We start from the raw sequence: 17,488 nt of genomic DNA on the forward strand, positions 1-17,488 counted from the left end.
GCATTTAGCCCATTTACATTCAGGGTAACTACTGAAAGATACGAATTTAGTGCCACTGTATGGCCTGTAAGGTGACTGTTACTGTATATTGTCTCTGTTTCTTTCTGGTCTGTCACTTTTAGGCTCTCTGTTTGCTCAGAGGACCCCTTTCAATATATCATGTAGGTCTTGTTTGGTGTTTGCAAATTCTTTTAGGTTTTGTTTGTCCTGGAAGTTTTTAATCTCTCCTATTTTCAGTGACAGCCTAGCTGGATATAGTATTCTTGGCTGCATGTTTTTCTCATTTAGTGCTCTGAATATATCATGGCAGTCCTTTCTGGCCTGCCAGGTCTCTGTGGAAGAGTCTGCTGCCAATGTAATATTTCTACCATTGTAGATTATAGACCTTTTGTCCCGAGCTACTTTCAGGATTATCTTTTTGCCACGGAGACTTGTAAATTTTACTCTTATATGACAGAGTGTGGACCCATTTTTATTGATTTTGAGGGGGGTTCTCTGTGCCTCCAGGATTTTGATGCTTGTTTCCGTCCCCAAATTAGGGAAGTTCTCTTCTATAATTTGTTCCAGTATACATTCTGCTCACCCCTCTTCTTCTGGGAATCCAATTCTTCTAATACTGTTTTGTCTTATGTTATCGCTTATCTCTGTAATTCTCTCCTCATGGTCCAGTAGTTGTTTCTCTGTCTTTTTCTCAGCTTCTTTATTCTCCATCATTAGGTTTTATATATCACTAATTCTCTTTTCTGTCTTATTTATCCTAGCAGTAAGAGCCTCCATTTTTTATTGCACCTCATTAATAGCTTTTTTGATTTTAACTTGGTTAGATTTTTGTTATTTCATTTTTCCAGAAAGGGATTTTCTAGTATCTTGTGTGCTTTTTTTCAAGCCCCGCTAGCATCCATCTAGATAATCATCCTTCTGAACTCTGGTTCTGACATCTTATTAATGTCCATATTCATTAGGTCCCTAGCCATCAGTACTGCCTCTTGTTCTTTTTTTTTTTTTTTTTTGAGGTTAGTTTTTCCGCCTTGACATTTTATCCAGATAAGAATAGATGAATGGGAGAGCACAATACTAAAAGTGTAATAGCAACAACCCCAGAAAAATGTACACTAACCAAATCAGAAGAGACCTGAAGCCAGAGGGAGAAGAAAGGAGAAAAGAATATATATGTATTTATACACACACACAAACACACACAAGATTACACTGATGAATAGAATAAAGTCACACACTTGATTTTTGGTATATTTTGGTCTGTTAGAAGAAACTGCCAAAATTTTAGAGAAAGAATATGTATATAAAATTATAAGGGTAAACACAACGAAGGGATGGATTCTAATTGTAAAGTTGAAAATTAAAAATGATTCTAAAAAAGGAATTGATGAGAAGTCACTTGAAAAAAAAAAAAAAAGAATGTCATCAGGCTAGAGAGTAGAAGGAAGCCATATGCTAGATTTAAGGTATTTTTCGATCTGTTAGAAGAAACCGTATCCTAGAATTAAAGAAAGGAAAACTTACGTGTATCCAAAAAATAAGGTTAAATACAGGGAAGGGATAGAATATGAATAAAACAGTGAAAATTAAAAAAGGTTTTTAAAAAGGTATTGATAAGATAAAGTAGTTAAAATAGTAAAGGAAAAATTATAAAACAATAGAGTTAGAGAAAAATAAAATTTAGAACATTTAACTTGCAGTGACTAAAGAATCCTGGTACAAAAAAGCCAGGAATTGTATGTGCTGCATTCCCCTCGCTCTGGAGTTCCACAGTTGTCATTGATGGCTAAACTTGGTTTTTGGCTGGGTGTTGTTAGTGATCTTCTGGAGGAGGGGCCTGTTGCAGTGATTCTCCAAAATGTCCTTGCCGGAGGTAGAATTGTACCGCCTTTGCCAGGGGCCAGGCTCCGAGAGCTCAGGGCCCCACTCCTCAGTGCACCCTCAGAGAAAAGCAGTCAGTCCCTCCTGTTTCCCTGATCTCCGTTGCACTCCAGGCTCACCCAGCCTGTGACTGAGCGTTTCTATCTCTGGTGCGTGGCCCTGCTTAGAGTCTCCAAACACAGCAGATTCCTGCAGCATGCTCCCGTGCCTCTCCTCCTGGTGGAGGAAGGGTGGGTTGCTCCCTGGATCTGCCACTTGTGGGGTTCCTGCATGAAGAGCAGTTGCCCGACTGTGCCCAAGATTATGGTTTATGGCAACCCTGAGCTGAGTGCCCACTCCTCAGCTCTGTCTCTGTCGCCTACTTTCCTACTCAGATACTTGGGGGCTGTGCCACACTCAGGCATCCTGGGTTGTTCTGTGACCCCACAGGACCTGAGACCACACTGTCCCTGCGAGGGCTCCACCCCCCACACTTAGCCTCTGGAGCATCGTCCCTCAGTGGAGCAAACTTCTAAAAGTTCTGACTGTGTGCGCTGGTGCTCTGCGGCTTGCGGAGAGCCGGCCCCTCCCCCCGCGACCTATCTTCCCTTCTGTCACCTCATATTCATTTTTCTGCACTTCCTACCTTCCAGAATATGGTTGCTTTTTTGTTCCAAGAGTTATTCTTTTTGTCAGTTTTTTTTTTAAACAATTACGTATTTTTTTTAAGATTTTATTTATTTATTTGGCAGATAGAGATCACAAGTAGGCAGAGAAGCAGGCAGAGGGAGAGAGGGGGAAGCAGGCTCCCTGCCGAGCAGAGAGCCTGATGTGGGACTTGATTCCAGGACCCTGGGATCACGATCTGAACCGAAGGCAGAGGCTTTAACCCACTGAGCCACCCAGGCACCCCAGTTTTTTTTTTTTTTTTTAATGAAATTTAACATAACACATTAAAAACCAAACTTCTCTGAGATGTAGTGAACATCTTCCCATTTTTCTATAAAGAGATACCTGTTTGGCATCATTTTTAGTAGTGTTCAGGGTTTTAGGCACCTATTGTTTGGTTGTTTCTAACTTTTCCGTATTCTAAAAAAAAAACTACCACAACAAATACCGTGAATTTAGTTAAAACCTCCATTCTTTTCTTAGGATAAATGTATCATTCTTTTTCCCCACAGATATTTTTACTGATCCTCCGGGCCCTACAGCTCTCGACCCGACTGGTTCTGTCTCTGCAGCCGATTCCTCTGAAGTTACCCCCAGCAAAGGTGGGGTTCTCCTAAAGGGCAGTTGGCTCAGTGGGGAGGGAGAAATTATCCTATAACAAAAAAATTGGTCATTGGACTACTTTTATGGGTCGGCATTTATGGAGCGTGGGCCCCTTGGAGCCTACCTTGCTCACCCCAATGTTTGGAAGACTGGTCTCCAGTGGCACAGAGGGCACAGAGGGGCCCAAGAGAGGTCCTAGCTGCCTGGTGGGTTAGTTTCTGCCTTGTGACACAGCAGAATGGCCCCTTCCTCCTCCTTGGCTGCGCTGAACAGTAAGGGATGAAGGACTCTGCCTTCTACTGTTACCTGAGGAGGAGGCTTGGCACTAGACGAGCTGCACTGTTGGTAATCTCGAGACTTAGTGGTCCAGAGGTGGATTTAATTCCATCATCTTAATGCAGCAAGTTTATTAAGTCCATCAGTATTTATTTGCAAGGCATGTTATGTGCAAGGTGGGTACTATTACTGAGGAAACTGACTCAGAGTTTTACCTATATGTAATAAATAAATATTTGAGAAAATGTAAATAAATGTATATATAGTTGACTGGAACACATAATGAATGAGAAGCAGAACTGGAGTTGGAAACCAGGTTCCTGTGTTTCCTGTGTTCACACCCCTGCCCCTCCACCAGGTTCTAGAGTGCAAAGAGTTACTTTGTGGCTTAGGTAAGATACCACAGATTTTAGTGAATACATTCTTACATTTCTAAAGGATTATTGGCCCTGCCCTACCCTGTCTGAGCTGGGGACATCCTGTGTATGCTGGTTCTATAGCCAGTGATTTAGCCCTGGCAGAGTATAGGATCTCTATCATATGAGCACAGAAAGGAAAAACATAGTTTCCTCTTCTGTTTCAGGGAAAGAAAGCTCCAAAGGCGACATCTGCGGAAGGTGCTGGAGGCTCCTTGGAAACTTGCAGCCCAGTTCTAGAAAGCCAAACCAAACCCAAGACCAGCCAAGGAACCAGAGAAGAGGTCACATCATCTAAGGGCCCTGGCCGTCCAAGTGCCAAAGGGAAGAGGAGCAAAGCAGCTACAGTCAGGAAGAAACAGAGAGGGCCCTCCAGCAGGGAAGAAGAGCACAAGGCAGGAGGGCAGCAGGAGGATACCCAGAGATGTCGGCATGGCCGAGAGCGGCAGGTGGCCTCCAGGGTGTCTTATAAAGAAGAGAGTGGGAGTGACAAGGGTAGTAGCGGTTCTGACTTCGAGCTCTCCAGTGGGGAAGCCCATCATTCATCTGATGAGGATTCTGAGCCTGGCCTTCCCAGGCAGAGATCAAAGGCAGGGTCCAGGAGTGACTCCAGGACCCAGCGTAGAAGGCACCCTAAGCATCCTGGCTTCCCAGCAGCATCCACGAGCTCTTCAAGCAGTAAGAGTAAACGAGGCAAGAAAATCTCCAGTGATGGTGAGGGGGCAGAAAGAGGGAAAGCAGCTGGTGTAGACCAGTGGCTAGAGGTGTTCTGTGAGCAAGAGGAAAAGTGGGTGTGTGTGGACTGTGTGCATGGTGTGGTGGGCCAGGCTCTGTCCTGTTACAAGTATGCCACCAAGCCCATGACCTATGTGGTGGGCATCGACGGTGATGGCTGGGTCCGGGATGTTACCCAGAGGTACGATCCAGACTGGATGACTGCGACCCGCAAGTGCCGGGTTGATGCCAAGTGGTGGGCTGAAACCTTGAGACCATACCAGAGTCCGTTGGTGGAGAGGGAGAAGAAGGAAGACTCAGAGGTAAGGCCTCGGCTGCTGTGGGCTTGACGGCCCATCTTGGTGCCCCTTGTATATGCCCGGTCCCATGTGGTGGGGGTATCTTTGTGTGTGATCTGGAATTTTCACAATACTATAGACCTGGGATGGCTTTTGCCTTGATTTTACCAGTTAAAAATGGAGGCTCTGAGAGATTAACTGCTTTGGTATTTGAACCCACGTCTATCTGGCCATTATGCAGCACACTTTTAGTTACCTTCTAGTTGTAAATTTGGAGCTCTAAAACAATTTATGTAGTCATATAAATTGCTCTGAGTGAAAGAAGACCAAACTCATGAATATGGTGGCCGTGTGTCTCCCTGCCCTATTTGAGCCCCATGTGGAATTGTCCACTGAGAAATCAGAATCCTGAAAGAAGTACTAAAAGAATGAGTGTTTGTCACAGGAGGGCAAGGAGAGACACGGTGCCAATGGCCCATTGGAGTTTCCTGGGAGAGTAGGGTCAAGTAGACCCAAGTGGACCCCCATCACAGAGCAGGTAAGGCCTTCCTGAAGAAAACCATGTGTCTTCCCTGAGGACAAGAGCAGGCACTAACCTGCTTGGGTTGGCCAGGGTGTCCAAGCACTGAGAATGAATAGGTTAGATGACTTTTCACAGTTGCCACAAGCCCCGCGATTCCATGCTTTATCTAAAACCTGCCTAGAACCAGACTGCAGGTGCAATGTTATGGTTATTGGTGCTCATGAAACCTCTGCTTCACTGTTTTCCTGAACAAGGTGGTCTACGGCTCGCCTGCCTCAGACCTCCCCTCCTCTTCCAGACGTGTTCAGCATTATCTCTCTGGCCTTTGCAGTTCCAGGCAAAGCACCTGGGCCAGCCTTTGCCTACTGTCATTGGCACATACAAGAACCACCCTCTGTATGCGCTGAAGAGGCATCTGTTGAAATACGAGGCCATCTACCCTGAGACAGCTGCGATTCTTGGCTATTGTCGTGGAGAAGCTGTCTACTCCAGGTGCGTGAGGCAGCTTGGTGGCCCTGTGGGCTTCCCGATGTCCTGGGACTATCAGGCTCCTGGATGGGGGCGGGGAGTGCTGCTTATGTCAGCCCTTATGTCAAACGGGATGAGCTTTATGGTGTGTGTATGTGTGCGCCGTCCCATGGGGGCACATGTAGAAGGGATTCAGGCTTGAAGATGAAAACAAGGGTTAAAAGACCAGCAGGTGCAAAAGAGGGGGGAAAAATTGAAAAGTATGACAAGGTTTATATGGGACAATAGGAAATACATCCCTAAAATGTAAGTTACAAACATACAAAAGAAGAAAATATAAGATTTGATCATGAAAATTAAAGGGAGTAGATATTTTAATGGGGACAGAGCTTCTGTTTGGGAAAATGGAAAAGTTCTGGAGGTGTGTGGTGGGGACAGTTACTCAACAGCGTAAATGTACTTAACACCACGGAACTGCACACTTAGAAATGGTTAAAATGGTATATTTTGTATATATTTTGTCCACACTAAAAAAAATGGCAGAAGAAGAGGGGAAGGGAATAAGAGAAGAAGAACGTAAAATACATACAAAATTAAAACAAAAGATACTTTTTAAAGATTATTCATTTATTGAGAGAGAGCATGCACGCAGGGTAGGGGCAGAGGGAAAGAGTTTGAAGCAGACTCCTTGCTGAGCACAGAGCCCAAAGCAGGGCTCCATCTCACAGCCCTGAGATCATGGCTTAAGCAGAAATCAAGAGTCGGACGCTTAACCAATGGCATCACCCAGGTTCCCCTAAAACAAAAAATTTTAATGTCAATTTAAGGTGAGAAAGAAAGAAAAATAGAAGCAGACCTTTTAGGAAAATAGCAATAGAAAGAAATTACAATGGAGTACTATTCAGCCATCAAAAAATGAAATCTTTCATTTGCAATGACATGGCTAGAGCTAGAAGAATACAGTAAGCAAGATAAGTAAGTTAGAGAAAGTTATCATATGATGTCACTGATATGTGGAATTTAAGAAGCAGAACAGGATCATAGGAGAAAGGAAAAAATAAAATAAGACAAAACCAGGGAGACAGACCATAAGAGACTTAATCATAGGCAACAAACTGAGGGTTGCTGGAGGGGTGGGGAGTGGGGTAACTGGGTGATGGACATTGAGGAGGGCATGTGATGTTACAGTTGATCTTAGCCAAAAGGCTGAGAAACGATAGAGTAGGGCACGTGATGTAATGATTACTGGGTATTATGTAAGGTTGTTGAATCACTGACCGCCACCTCTGAAACCAATAATACATTATATATTAATTAATTGAATTTAAATAAAGTGTGTATCTAAAAAAACAAAAATGATAACTAAAATGTGGCTTTTTATTTTTTATTTTTATTTTTTTTAAAGGATTTTATGTATTTATTTGTCAGAGAGACAGAGTATGTACAAGTAGGGGGAGTGGCAGGGAGAGGGAGAAGCAGGCTCCCTGCTGAGCAAGGAGCCCCCTGGGGGACTCGATCCCAAGACCCTGGGATCATGACCTGAGCTGAAGGCAGACGCCTAATCAACTGAGCCACCCAGGTGTCCCAAGAAGTGGCTTTTTAAAACTGGAATGAAAGACCAAAAAAATAGAGGATTTTTTAAAAAAATTAACATATAATGTATTATTTGCTTCAGGAGTACAGGTCTGTGAATCATCAGTCTTACACAATTCACAGCACTCACCATAGCACATACCCGCCCCAATGTCCATCACCCAGCCACCCTATCCCTAACCCCTAACCCCCAACCCCCGAGCAACCCTCAGTTCATTTCCTGAGATTGAGTCTCTCATGGTTTGTCTCCCTCCTGATCCCATCTTGTTTCATTTTTTCCCCTCCCTGCCCCCCACAACTCCCCACCCTCCCAAATTCCTCATATCAGGGAGATGGTATGATAATTGTCTTTCTCTGATTGACTTATTTCATATGGCAAGATTTCATTTCCTTTGATGGCTGCATAGTATTCCATTGTATTTATTTATACCACACCTTCTTTATCCATTCATCTGTCGATGGACAAACTTTCCATAGTTTGTCTATTGTGGACATTGCTTCTATAAACATTGGGGTGCATGTGTGCCTTCAGATCACTACATTTGTATCTATAGGGTAAATACCTAGTAATGCGATTGCTTGGTCATAGGGTGGCTCTGTTTTCAACTTTTTGAGGAACCTCCATGCTGTTTTCCAGAATGGCTGGATCAGCTTGCATTCCCACCAACGGTGTAGGAAGGTTCCTCTTTTTCTGCTTCCTCACCAACACCTGTCATTTCTTCACTGGTTAATTTTAGCCATTCTGACTGGTGTGAGGTGGTATCTCATTGTGGTTTTGATTTGTATTTCCCTGATGCTGAGTGATGTTGAGCACTTTTTCATATGTCTGTTGGCCATTTGGATGTTTTCTTTGCAGAAATGTCTGTTCATGTCCTCTGCCCATTTCTTGATTGGATTATTTGTTCTTTGGGTTTTGAGTTTGATAAGTTCTTTGTAGCTTTTGGATACTAGCCCTTTATCTGATCTGTCATTTGTGAGTATCTTCTCCCATTCTGTCAGTTGTCTTTTGGTTTTGTTGACTGTTTCCTTTGCTGTGCAAGAGCTTTTGATCTTGATGAAGTCCCAATAGTTCATTTTTGTCCTTGCTTCCCTTCCCTTTGGTGATGTTTCTAGGAAGAAGTTGCTGTGGCTGAGGTCAAAGAGGTTGCTGCCTGTGTTCTCCTCAAGGGTTTTGATGGATTCCTGTCTCACATTGAGGTCCTTCATCCATTTTGAGTCTATTTTTGTGTGTGGTATAAAGAAATGATCTGGTTTCATTCTTCTGTATGTGGGGTCCAATTTTTCCATTGGACATTCTTCCCTGCTTTGTCAAAGATTAGTTGACCACAGAGTTGAGGATCCATTTCTGGGCTCTCTGTTCTGTTCCATTGATCTATGTGTCTGTTTTTGTGCCAGTACCATACTGTCGTGATGATGACAGCTTTGTAATAGAGCTTGAAGTCTGGAATTGTGATCCCACCAACTTTGGTTTTCTTTTTCAACATTCCTCCAGTTATTTGGGGTCTTTTCTGGTTCCATATAAATTTTAGGATTGTTTGTTCCATTTCTTTGAGAAACATTTGAAAAATGGTATTTTGATAGGGATTGCATTAAATGTGTAGATTGCTTTAGGTAGCATAGACATTTTCACCATATTTGTTTCTCCAATCCATGCGCATGGAACATTTTTCCATTTCATTGTGTCTTCCTCAATTTCTTTCATGAGTACTTTATTGTTTTCTGAGTACAGATTCTTTGCCTCTTTGGTTAGGTTTATTCCTAGGTATCTTATGGTTTTGGGTGCAATTGTAAGTGGTATTGACTCCTTAATTTCTCTTTCTTTGTCTTGTTTTTGGCATATAGAAATGTCACTGATTTCTGTGCACTGGTTTTCTATCCTGACATTTTACTGAATTCCTGTAGGAGTTCTAGCAGTTTTGGAGTGGAGTCTTTGGATTTTCCACAGAACGTATCATACCGTCTGCAAAGAGTGAGAGTTTGACTTCTTCTTTGCCTATTCGGATGACTTTTCTTTTTGTTGTCTGATTGCTGAGGCTAGGACTTCTAGTACTATGTTGAATAGCAGTGGTGATAGTGGACATCCCTGCTGTATTCCTGACCTTAGGGGAAAAGCTGTCAGTTTTTCCCCATTGAGAAAGATATTTGCGGTGGGTTTTTCATAGATGGCTTTGATGGTATTGAGGTATGTACCATCTATCCCTGTACTTGGAAGAGTTTTGATCAAGAAAGGATGCTGTATTTGTCAAATGCTTTTTCAGCATTTCTCAAGAGTATCATACGGTTCTTTTTCTTTTATTAATGTATTGTAGCACATTGATTGATCTGCAGATTTCGAACGAATCTTGCAGCCCTGGACTAAATCCCACTTGGTCGTGGTGAATAATCCTTTGAATGTACTGTTGGATCCTATTGGCTAGTATTTTGGTGAGAATCTTTGCATCCGTGTTCATCAAGGATATTGGTCTGTAATTCTCCTTTTTTGATGGGGTCTTTGTCTGGTTTTGGGATCAAGGGAATGCTGGCAGAGTAGAGGATGCTCTTAATAAACAGGAGAATAAAGAGAAAACAATGGAGCAGGGAAATCACACAAATAGGTGGTACAAGGGCTCTGAGTGGGACCTCCTTCCTGCGTGCAGCCCTGCAAGGACTCCGCCAATGCCCTGTGTTCAGGGTATGTGGCCGAGCTTTCTGCTGCATCTCTGGAGGTGTCCTACCTGGTTGGGGCCTCAGCCCCCGGCAGTCAGAGCTTGGAAGGCACAGGCTTCCTCAGGTGGTGGGGGGAAAGCAGGTCCAGTGAGAAGGAAGCAGGCCTGGTCCCCAGGGACCAACCATGTCAGTCATCAGAGAGAGCATTAGAGGCGGATGTTTTTTTTGGGTAGTAGAATAGACAAAACCAAGTTTACCATGTAACCATTTGTAAATGTATGGTTTGGTAGTGTTAAGTACATTGGCTCATACGCCCATCCCTACCATCTGTCTCCAGGAATTTTTTTTTTTTGGTTTAAAGATTTTTTATTTATTTAACAGACAGATCACAAGTAGACAGAGAGGCAGGCAGAGAGAGAGAGGAAGCGGGCTCCCCACCGAGCAGACAGCCTGATGTGGGGCTCCATCCCAGGAGCCTGGGATCATGACCTGAGCCGAAGGCAGAGGCTTTAAGCCATTGAGCCACTCAGGCACCCCTCCAGGACTTTATCTCCAGAACTGAAACTCCATCCCCATGAAACACTCACCCTAACCCCTGCCTCCCCAACCTCTGGCAGCCACCGCGCTGGTTTTTATTGGACTCTTGTGGGGACCTTACGTAAATGTGACCATGCAGTATTTGTCCTTTTGTGAATGGCCTCTAGGGACGGACGCTTGCATTGCTTCCCCTTTTGGCTGTTGTGAATAGTGCTTCTGTGAACATGGGTGTACAGGTAATCTCTTTGAGATTCTGCTTACATTTCTTTTGGGTACACACCCAGAAGTAGAATTGCTGGACCATATGGTAATTTTGTGTTTAACTTTTGAAGAACTAGGATCCTGCTTTCCACAATGGCTGCATGGTTTTACAGCCCTACCAGCAACACGAAAGGATGCCAGTTATCCCACAGCCTCGCCAACACTTTTCTAGTTTTTTGATAACAGCCATTCTGAGGGTGTAAAGTGGTTAGAAGTTGAGATTTAGCCTGAAAGGGCTCTGTCCACTTCCCCACTGTGCTCCTTGGAATGTCCTGACAGTGTCCAGCCTGTCCCCACCCCCCCATGTGAAGGTCATGACTGTGACATAATGGCTCCTTGGGGTGATCAGAGCTGTGTAGCCTGCCAAGGGGTGGGGGGAAGTGCAAGTGGAGGTCTCAGCCCCAATCGGGATGCTCTAGCACCGGGAAAGCGTCTGGTCCTCCCTCTGCCTGGCAGAGCAGAGAGGACAGAGCTCAATCATGACAGATAGAGGATGCCCCCAAGGCTCCAGAAGGGACAGTGGCTCATGCAGGGTCTCCCCGGTAGGCCGTGGCACAGAGGAGGCAGGAGCAGAGGATCTGGTTTCCGCACTGGAAGGGAACTTCATGCCCTCACTCTGCGGAGCCCACCCTCTGGCCAGAGTGCAGGGCTGCCGACTGAGGAGGAGATGAGCATGTCCTGTCACAGAAAGCTCAGCAAGGAAGGCAGTTGGAACTCGTGGGGAGGTAGCCTTGCAAGGCTGGGCTACAGCGCTTATCCTGGAAGGAGAGTGAAGCCAGAGGCATGCTCTGCAGTCACTGGCTGCCAGGAATTAAGACTGTTCCACGCGCGTGAGTCATCATTCCGTGGTAACTCACTAGCTCGCAGTTCTGGTGTAGTCTTCTTGGGGGTTCCCTGCCCCTTCTCTGGACACTCGGTCCTTCCCCCATCTCTGTGTTTAGCAGCCGACCGGGCCTTGGGCAGCCAGGCGCTGACATGGTGGTGTGGAGGGTGCTGGTTCTGCCTTGCCTCCCACTGTGGGAGGAGGGGGGAGTCCTGGCTTGCAGCCCAAGATAGACAAGACAACTCTGTTTAGGTCATATTTTTAAACGGGCACATTTCTGAGAAGATAGGAAGTCCAGATTAGCTGTTTGTATAACACAGGTCTCCTGGTCCCCCCAGGAACCCAGCCTGAGGAGAGAATGGAGGCCTGAGCCCTTCCTTCAGGGGAGCCATGTTTGGTGTGCCGCGCGTGCTCCAAGCTGGGTATGGACTGAGTTTGTCCTGTGTCTCCCTCTGTTGGCTCCCGCAGGGATTGCGTGCATACCCTGCACTCCCGGGACACGTGGCTGAAACAGGCCAGAGTGGTGAGGCTGGGAGAAGTGCCCTACAAGGTAACCACAGGGGGTGGGAAGGGGGGGAGGGGGCGGCGGCGCACTGGGGACAGAGGCCTGGGCACTCCGGGCTGCTGAGTGCGCACCTGGGAGAGGAATCCAGGGCTGACTTTTCTAACCTGAGAAAGACCAAAGGAAGAGAAAGCATTCAAATATGTCTTAGTCTAATGGGGGAATTTGTAATATGGATCTTTCGAGCATGCAAGACATGTGACATTTTTTAAGGGTTGTAAAACAGGCTACATATGACCCTTTCCAAAAAAACGTGCTGAGCCCTGAGCTAGAGGCGCCCAGTGTGCCCGTCCTTCTCCTCCTCGTGACACGTACGCAGCTTTCTTGCTCATGCTCCCCAGTGAAACTTCTGGGTACTAGACATGGTCAGGTAGTGTGCGGCGGGTCCCATGCCGTCAGTGCCTTCCAGAATGCATGACACAGCTAGTTCCCAGGTTTAAATCCCAGCCCTGTCACTCACTGAGCGATGGGACTTAAGTGACTTCATCTCCAGGTCCCAGTCACCCTGTCTGTGATGAAGGTAGAGCACATGGTGTGGCTGGTAAAAGCCTGGTTCTGGCCCTCCGGCCTGTGGCTGTAGGCAGTGGCTTGCAGGTCACCCGTCTGTCTGCGCAGTGGAGACAGTGCTGGGACCACCCTGCGGGGCACAGTGCATAGAGCAGGGACCATCTGCAGGTGCTGGCTAGCAGCAGCTGTCCTTGGGGCCACGGTGGTACTAGGCACTGTAAGCAGGTGGGAAGTGCGCGCATCTCGGGCTCATGGTGGAGGTTAAATGAGGCCATGGGTTCAGGAAAACCCTCAGCACAGTACCCGGTATATAGTAAGTGCTCTGGAAGCAGTGGTCCTCTAAACTGGCTGTTCCCTCTGGTGCAGATGGTGAAAGGCTACTCCAACCGGGCCCGGAAGGCCCGCCTTGCCGAGCCCCAGCTGCAGGACCACAACGACCTGGGCCTGTTTGGCGAGTGGCAGACGGAGGAGTACCAGCCGCCTGTGGCTGTGGACGGCAAGGTGAGGGCAGTGTTGTGATGGGTCAGGACCGGGCTGCTGCACACTGCTGCTGGCTAGACCGGCTGTGCTACCCTCTGCAGGTCCCCCGGAATGAGTTTGGGAACGTGTACCTCTTCCTGCCCAGCATGATGCCCATTGGCTGCGTCCAGCTCAACCTGCCCAACCTGCACCGTGTGGCCCGCAAGCTGGACATTGACTGTGTCCAGGCCATCACCGGCTTCGATTTCCATAAAGGCTACTCCCATCCCATGTGCGTGAGGGTCCTTCTGCAGCACTGGCAGGAGGGCTGGGCTGTCCTAGAGGAGGGGCAGGAAGTCAATGTGGGGGTTAAGGCCATTTTCCGGGTTTTACTCTGGATTTGCCAAGTCAGCCTTAACACTTTACCTTTTCCTTTCACACTTTCACTCGGGCTGACTCTGCCTCTATCCAGAGGCAGCAAAACCAATGACACCACATGCTCATGATGCTAGATGAAAACCGTCTCCTGGGGTTTGGGGACAAGGGACCAGGCGAGGTCAGCACGCTACTTAGTTAGGTGACCTCTGTCATCCCAGCGGGTGGGGGTGGGCCTGGGGAAGACGCAGGGCCGGAGTCCAGAGGCCTGCCTCCTGCAGGGGTGCTGTCGGCAGCTAGGGCTGGGACTGCAGATACCTGATGCTGGAAATTTTGGGGGGAGCAGCTGTTGGCCTCGGCAAGGGGGAGGCGAGGCCAGAGGGAGGCGAGGCCGGAGGCGGCAGCCTCAAGTAAGGCCATCCATGTTGCATCCTTACAGAACTGATGGGTACATTGTCTGCGAGGAATACAAAGATGTACTCCTAGCTGCCTGGGAGAAGGAGCAGGCACTCATTGAGAAGCGGGAGAAGGAGGTGAGCCATGTGGCCGGGGCGGGCTGGGTGGGGGCCTGAGGTGAAAGCAGAAGGGCAGGGAACACGAGCCCCCACGTGGGGGCAGGTGCCTCACTTGCACTGTGGGTAACATGAGGGATCGCGGGCCCCGAAGCTCTTTCCAGCTCTCAGACGGCAGAGGGCAACCTAGGGAGCCAGCCCTGGATAAACAGGGTCCTGTCTGTACCTCACCATCCAGCATCCCTGTCCACTGTGTACCTGGATCCCGGCTCTGGTGGCTGCCGCACCTGCCATCCACCACTGCCTTTGCTGAAAGGCATTGCCGGTGGTCCAAGCCTCCTCCTTAAAGATGTTCAAGTTGCTAACAGTTAAAAAGAGGCTTCTGTTTTGGTGCCTTTTACATGCATCACGTTATAAAATCATGCTCCTTTAAAACAGACGTGGCATGGTTGAGAAACTCTTTTAACCAAAGAATCTTATTTTGGATCTTTAGATCTTCAGATGTTCATAGGTTCCATCTAGACACTTTCCCTGAAAGTGACAGTACTTAACATTTTGTGTTCTTTGTTTTGCCTGCAGAAAAGAGAGAAACGGGCCCTCGGGAACTGGAAGCTGCTGGTCAGGGGACTACTCATCAGGGAGAGGCTGAAGCTTCGCTATGGGGACAAGGTCAGTGTGGCTTTTTTGGAAAGAGACAAGCTCAGGTGGAAGAGGGGGACTCAGAACCCTGGGCCCGGATTCTGCCCAGAGATGCCTTGTGTTTTGTCACCAGAGTTCTGTGTCTCTGAGGCACCTGTGTCCTTAACTTTCCTTGTTGGGAACGGTGTCCCTGGAGTCTGCCTCAGCTGTCCTTCCAGCCCTCAGCCCAACAACCCCCTTTTCCTGCTCCCATCTGCCACAAGCAGGTGCCTGCTGGGGTCTGAGCTCATGCTGAGCCCATCCAGGAAGGGACAGGCACCATGTGTGTCTGTGTTTGACGTGCCCTCCGTAGCCTGGCCGCACTTCCTGTGCCTGTGACTATCCTCCAGGCCTGGGGTTGCTCACTTAAGTCGTTTTTCATGGTACCTGCCCTGGGCTGGGCCAGCCTGTGTGAGGTGGATGTGTCACCCTCAGAGGGTCTCCCAGAGGGGCAGAGGCCCCTCCACATGGTTATGTGGTGAGATCAGTATTGGGTTGGAAATGTGCTCTTGGAATAGCTATAACCACACCCGTTTTCTCCCTGTCTGCAACTCCACATGCTGCCAGTTTGCCTTTAAAACTGGCAAAATATTTTTGTCACGCTCTTCCCTCAAATCCCCTGGGTGACCTCTCACCAGGCTCTGTGTTGATTTTGTCCACCCACGTGTTCTACCTGCATCCAAACCCTCCATGCCCAGCTCCCCAGCGGGTCCCAGTCAGGGAGTGTCTCCTCGGAGCATTTGGCACAGAAAGCTGGTCCTGTGCAGTTGAAGACGTTAGTGCGCTTTTGTGCAGAAGTGAGGTAAAGAAGTGCAAAGCATCAGTCCTGTGATCTACATTCGGTTGTACGCTCCCTGAGCACGGTCCCCGCATAAACATTTTTGTGTTTCCCAGCACTGAGCCCAGAGCAAGTTCTCCAGTCCCTGCTTGCTGGAGTCCCCAGTGTGAGGAAGGCTCTCCCCCAGCCCCATGTGGTGACCCTCCCTGCCCTCCCAAAGCCACTGGCTTGGGGGTGGGGGGTTGGGGTGGCTGCTGCTGGGGGCTTGACTGCCCTTTGGCGGTGCTCCCTGCCATCTGATGGCTTACTCGAGGCCCACCATTGTCCCTCCCCATCCAGAGAGAGGAGAGAGCTCTCCAAGGACCTGCCGGAGGTGGGCTGTCTTCTGATGAGGAGGAGGGGACCAGCTCTCAAGCAGAAGCATCGAGGATCCTGGCTGCCTCCTGGCCCCAGAACCGAGAGGCTGAAGAAGAACAGAAGCCAAAGTGCCCTAAGAAGACCAAAAGGGAGAAGGCGGCTTCGGCCTCCCACCTGTTCCCTTTTGAGAGGCTGTGATGGGAGTGGCCACCTGTTGAACCCCACACCTGCTTTGGGGGACGCGCCGGCCCTGGTGGCTGTGGTATCTCCTCTGAGAAGGCAGAGAAGCAGTGTGTGCTATGGACGAGGGCCGGGCACAGAGGGATTAAGCTGAGGGGGTGTTGTGGGTCTGGTCTGGCCCAGGGCCTTGTTGGATAGATGTGGGGTAGGGCTTTCAGAGCTGTCCGTCTCCGCACCCTATACTTTGAGCTCTGGGACACTTCCCAGGAGACTCCCCCACCACCTCGATGTTGCTCAGCCCGCCTTTGGAAACAGGAGTCCATTTTCTTACAGAAACCACTGGGTGATTTAGAAATGCACCAGTCCCTTCTTCCAGATGAGTTCTTCATCTGTCAGACCCTCATGCTTTTGCCTCTCCTGCAGCTGGTGGAGCCTTTCTCTCTGGGCCATGCCTTTTTCTCTCAGCCAGATGTACTAACACTGCCTAATGCTGCCTCTTCATGGGGTAGGGAAAGCAAGTTGGGAAGTAAGGGCATCTCCAATTACGGTGGTAGCGGGACCCACTTTTGGAAGTAACATTTCAGGGTGTCAGAAGACTCAAACCAAGAGCTGAAATCAGGAAAGGAAACACACTGAGAGTTAAAGAAATGTTGGTGAAAGTGGATTAGTGTCAACCAGATTTTATCCACCGTGGATAAGTTTATAAAAGCTCTATGCATTGTAGATATTCAGGAGAAATAACTTTTGTAACATTTTGAGGAAAAAAATAAAACATTTACCTAAAAAGACAGCTCTGCATTTTTGTTTCAGATTTATGGTCGGCTAAGAACACCCACATGACAGAGTGATTTGTCCACATATGAGACTAAAGACCAGGTTTTGTTCTCAGGTAGACCGGGAACTCATCATTCCACACATGGAAATTTTTCTTCCTACGTTCAAGTGAGGAGAGATGTTACTTAACCTTTGACAGGAGCCGTTAAAAATTGGAGCCAGTTCTATCCAAGGGAAACAAACAAAACACTTGGGGTGTGACTCATCTGCAGTGAGAGCTTGGCTGGAGGGCTGGTGTGGAACAACAAACCGGGGTTGCTGTGGAAACCGCAGAGCCTTGCACTTCCGGACCCTAGAAGCAAGCAACCTGTTACTCCGGCTGATGTCTGCTCCTTGGAGGCATTATGGAACCGAACCTCAGGTCTGACAAAGAAGAGGTGGTTTTGGGAAATCACCTGCTTCAGATCTTGTGGCAAAGAGTACACAAATTGTCAGCTCCAGGGCAGACAGTCAGCAGCTGCCCACTGCTTCTGAACAGGAGGCAAAAAGGGAAAAGGTGCTGTGCCACACGGCAGGCACGTCATGGGCTTGGTGCTGGAGGGAGAACAGCCTCACCGCCAT

General features: G+C 47.9%; 1 protein-coding gene across 3 annotated transcripts in view; it reads left to right on the forward strand.

The window, feature by feature from the left end:
* Window positions 1-16,879, forward strand: part of LOC111144158 (XPC complex subunit, DNA damage recognition and repair factor) — a 53,396-nt gene extending 36,517 nt beyond the window's left edge. For 2 of the 3 annotated variants that reach the window (XM_022498330.1, XM_022498332.1), the window contains exons 8-16: window positions 3,039-3,128; window positions 3,989-4,858; window positions 5,689-5,849; window positions 12,154-12,235; window positions 13,121-13,255; window positions 13,336-13,505; window positions 14,028-14,121; window positions 14,680-14,769; window positions 15,896-16,879. In XM_022498330.1, coding sequence (XP_022354038.1) covers window positions 3,039-3,128; window positions 3,989-4,858; window positions 5,689-5,849; window positions 12,154-12,235; window positions 13,121-13,255; window positions 13,336-13,505; window positions 14,028-14,121; window positions 14,680-14,769; window positions 15,896-16,111 — 1,908 coding nt within the window. In that variant the 3' untranslated portion in view covers window positions 16,112-16,879. The remainder of the gene's footprint in view (window positions 1-3,038; window positions 3,129-3,988; window positions 4,859-5,688; window positions 5,850-12,153; window positions 12,236-13,120; window positions 13,256-13,335; window positions 13,506-14,027; window positions 14,122-14,679; window positions 14,770-15,895) is intronic. The other variant, XM_022498333.1, reaches the window with a different exon arrangement.
* The last annotated feature ends 609 nt before the right edge of the window (window positions 16,880-17,488 follow it).

Source organism: Enhydra lutris, unplaced genomic scaffold (genome assembly GCF_002288905.1).
Source record: "Enhydra lutris kenyoni isolate GAN:26980312 unplaced genomic scaffold, ASM228890v2 scaffoldscaffold10, whole genome shotgun sequence".
Lineage (NCBI taxonomy): Eukaryota > Metazoa > Chordata > Mammalia > Carnivora > Mustelidae > Enhydra > Enhydra lutris.